The sequence below is a fragment of the Austrofundulus limnaeus genome, unplaced genomic scaffold (assembly GCF_001266775.1).
Source record: "Austrofundulus limnaeus strain Quisiro unplaced genomic scaffold, Austrofundulus_limnaeus-1.0 Scaffold126, whole genome shotgun sequence".
NCBI lineage: Eukaryota > Metazoa > Chordata > Actinopteri > Cyprinodontiformes > Rivulidae > Austrofundulus > Austrofundulus limnaeus.
The window spans coordinates 1,430,954-1,434,334 of record NW_013952528.1 but is presented as its reverse complement, the minus strand read 5'-3'; the positions used below and the strand labels follow the sequence as shown (position 1 = coordinate 1,434,334).

Here is a 3,381-nt window from a genome sequence, read left to right as displayed (position 1 = left end):
GTATAGCAGTTATACAATTATAAACTTGAGGTGGGTGTCATGGTGGGTTCAGTGATGGTCAGTGTGGTGGTGGGTGGAAGTGGGCAACAAAAATAAAAATGTGCACAGCCTAGAAAACAGTTTTGCAAGCTGTGCTAAATAGGCCTTGCTTTTCAAAAACTGGTTACTCAAAATGCAGCTGCATGCCTCGCTGGTCACCAACACTCGAATGGAGACTGCAGCTGAAAAATCAACACTTTTAACAATCATGACACTCTGGAGACGCTCAGTTATGTTCTGAGGCTAAATGTTGCAGCCCAGTGAAATACTGTCTGTACTTTTCTTTCTTTTTCCATCTCCATTATGTCAGCGAACTGACTGACTTTTATATAGTGAAGGACAATAAGTGAACATTTTTTTGTTGAAGATGATTAGACAGTGTGAATGCTGTGTCTGTTTGTCCTCTGTGTTTCTGCATCTTTGTCCTTCAGTTCCTCCTCAGTTTATAGAGTGTGACACAGATGTAATGGTGTTAATTGTCCCTCTGACCCGAGTCTGACCTGCTGTTTGTTGTTGTTACTGTGGACTGTAACCCTCYCTCCCTCCTTCTTGTCTCACTTCCCTCAGGTTTCGCTCTGCTTTGGCTTCCCTGATCATTATGCTGATGCAGCTCTGTAGTTTCAAGGTCAGTGTCCCCTCCTTCCTCCGCCTTGCTTTTCCACCACAGTCACCATCCTCTGTCTCTATTTCATACTTTCGTTCATGTGACCCAGTAGGGCCATATTAAATCAGATTTATTGTTTCCTAAATTATGTTTTTTCCATTTTAATTTTCCAAATTCCACTTTTTTTCCTTTTCTTTTTTCTTCAGAATTCCACATCTTCATACTTATTGTGCAATTATAAAGTCTGAAAAATATTGTACCAAATAAAAAAACCACAGAATAAAAAATGTAACTGTTATTTCACTTTCAGAAAAAGAACAAATTGCCAATGGTTCATCAGAACATTAAATGCTTTTGCAAAATCTCTTTTTTAAAGAACAAAAAAATATTCTTTATGTGTAAAACATAGAATCTCACATTATCACGCCATCATGTCTCGTGGGTGGAAGCACGTGTTTTGTCAAACCCCTCCCCCTTTCCACCTGAGTTGCTGAACTCCACCGCTCTGCCTGTTTTCTGTAAAAAAACAAAAAAACAAAATGGGAGTGATTGTCTTTGTGGTTAAGAATGGAAAACATAAAGATATTATGAGGAAAAAAACTAAACTACAAATAACTCTTTACCACCCACCACCTGGTTCCTATCGTTCGTCTTAAGTAGCTGTTCAAAGGTTTGGATCATTTGTAAACATCACATCTCTAGCTCTAAAAYCTTGTGCTTCCAAAATATGATTTTTAGTCAAAGCATTTAGTCATAAAGTTCATATGGAAATGCATGTTGCTTTACACTTATACACTATAATTTTAGACTAATATACAGTGAAAATGAGTTAGAGCCATGTGGTCAAAGCTGAATTATGCACAATTTTGTGTCATATTGCAACACTTGGAGCATTTGTTGTGAACGGCTCTCAGCTGTAACCACTCAAACCTTTAGCTCAATGCTTGTAAAATTGACTCAGTCATTTTTGTAAAGGTTGATTAACTGTGGCAGTCATCTTAAAAATGTTTTGACTCCAACAGTGAATCAGTTGTACATTTACAGCCATTATTTACTTGCAGAGAGTTTCATTAAAATTTGTCAGCTGGTTCAAGGTTTGATTTAAAAATTGGTGCACAGCATGTTGGGCACAAATTATGGGATGGGTACAGCTCAGCCACACCAAATTTTTAGTTTTGTCTCAAAGTYGGTTGAGTTATTGCCCTCCTTGTGTTAGCTGTGGTGGACTCTTGAGTCCAAAAGTTGATCTGATGTTATTGACAAACCAATGATTATTTTCTGAAAGTGAATAAATGAATCTATTTGTTTGGGACAGTGTGCAATTAAAACATAATTTGATGCATTGCACCAGATTTAGCCTAAGGCTAATTTACATCTGTAGTCCCTTCAAACAGTAAAAACAAAACAACATCCAACAATATATGGAAATAAGAGAGGGGGAAAACCCCCCCAAAAACAAACAAAAAAAACAACACTGAAAAATAAAAATAATATAAAATAAAACATTTTGCAATTAAAAAAATACATAAATACCCCACCCCACTCTCCAAGCATAATTAAAAAGATATATCACTAAACATCCAATACAAAATTTGTGATTGCCTTAGTAAGTAGGTTGTGGTTTATGAGATATTTTGCAGTACAGGTAAATAAACAGGCAAAAACTTTGTCATTTTCATCAGAGAATGATAGACATAACCTAAAATTTCATGATAATCAACAATGACTGCCGCTTTTCATTAATTTTATGACTGACGGCAGATTGAGACAGACAGTTAGCTGGCAGGCAGCTGCTGCTGTAACTGACAGCCTTCAGCTTCCGAGTGAGGATGGAGGCTGACAGAGCCAAGCCCTGAAGCCAGTTCTAACTGGAACGGTCTCTGATCTGATCCCAGTAGACTCAACAGTCTCACAGCTGCATGTGATGGTAATAACACTGCAGCTCCCCACCATCACAGTTTACCCCACCATAACACACTCATCGGGCGACGCCACACAGAATATTTATTTTTATTTCTCAGGTCATTTTAAATGGTTACTAAACCGGCACTCTAATCAGGTTTATTCATATAAGCATGTGTTTATGTGTGACTATAAAACACCCTGACCACTGGAACAGCTGGTGAATCTGAATAGGACTCATCCATAATAATATGTACATACATTTAGAAACAGTAAACATAAGCTGATTAAAATATAAAATGATAAAAAGTGATTAGGTTCTTTGTTAAATGGCTCATTGGCAAGCAGTCACAAGTCTCTGCAACTTTTATTATGTGAGTCACAATCTGAAAAGCTTGGTTGTACAACAGACCCACAGTCAAACCCAGAGTGAACCTGAAAACCTGGTGGTGTCACTGAAGACAGTACAGACAGTTAACCTGAATCTTAAAGGGGGTTATGTGTATTTTCCAGGCACATAGTTCAATTCTATACCACAGTCAAGTAACTTACACTGCATGTATTTATGAATTACTGGCTATTTTAGTGTTTCAGTGTTGGTTTAGTGTTGGTCATAATTGAATTCCTCATGAATCATAACTCCTGTTTGCATATGAAGCTGTAACATACTGTGTAGAAGTGAAACATTGTTAAAAGTTTGAAGCATGAATGGCGTGACTGCAGGTGTGTTATTGACGTTGACATCACCTGGCTTCTTTGGTGTTAGCATCATCCAACTACACACACACACACACACACACACACACACACACACACACACACACACACACACACAC

At 37.7% G+C, this 3,381-nt stretch overlaps 1 protein-coding gene across 2 annotated transcripts in view; it reads left to right on the top strand.

Moving 5' to 3' along the window:
* hecw1a (HECT, C2 and WW domain containing E3 ubiquitin protein ligase 1a) overlaps positions 1-3,381 on the top strand; it is a 53,408-nt gene that overhangs the window by 8,286 nt on the left and 41,741 nt on the right. For both annotated transcript variants that reach the window (XM_014015291.1, XM_014015290.1), the window contains exon 2: positions 607-664. In XM_014015291.1, coding sequence (XP_013870745.1) covers positions 638-664 — 27 coding nt within the window. In that variant the 5' untranslated portion in view covers positions 607-637. The remainder of the gene's footprint in view (positions 1-606; positions 665-3,381) is intronic.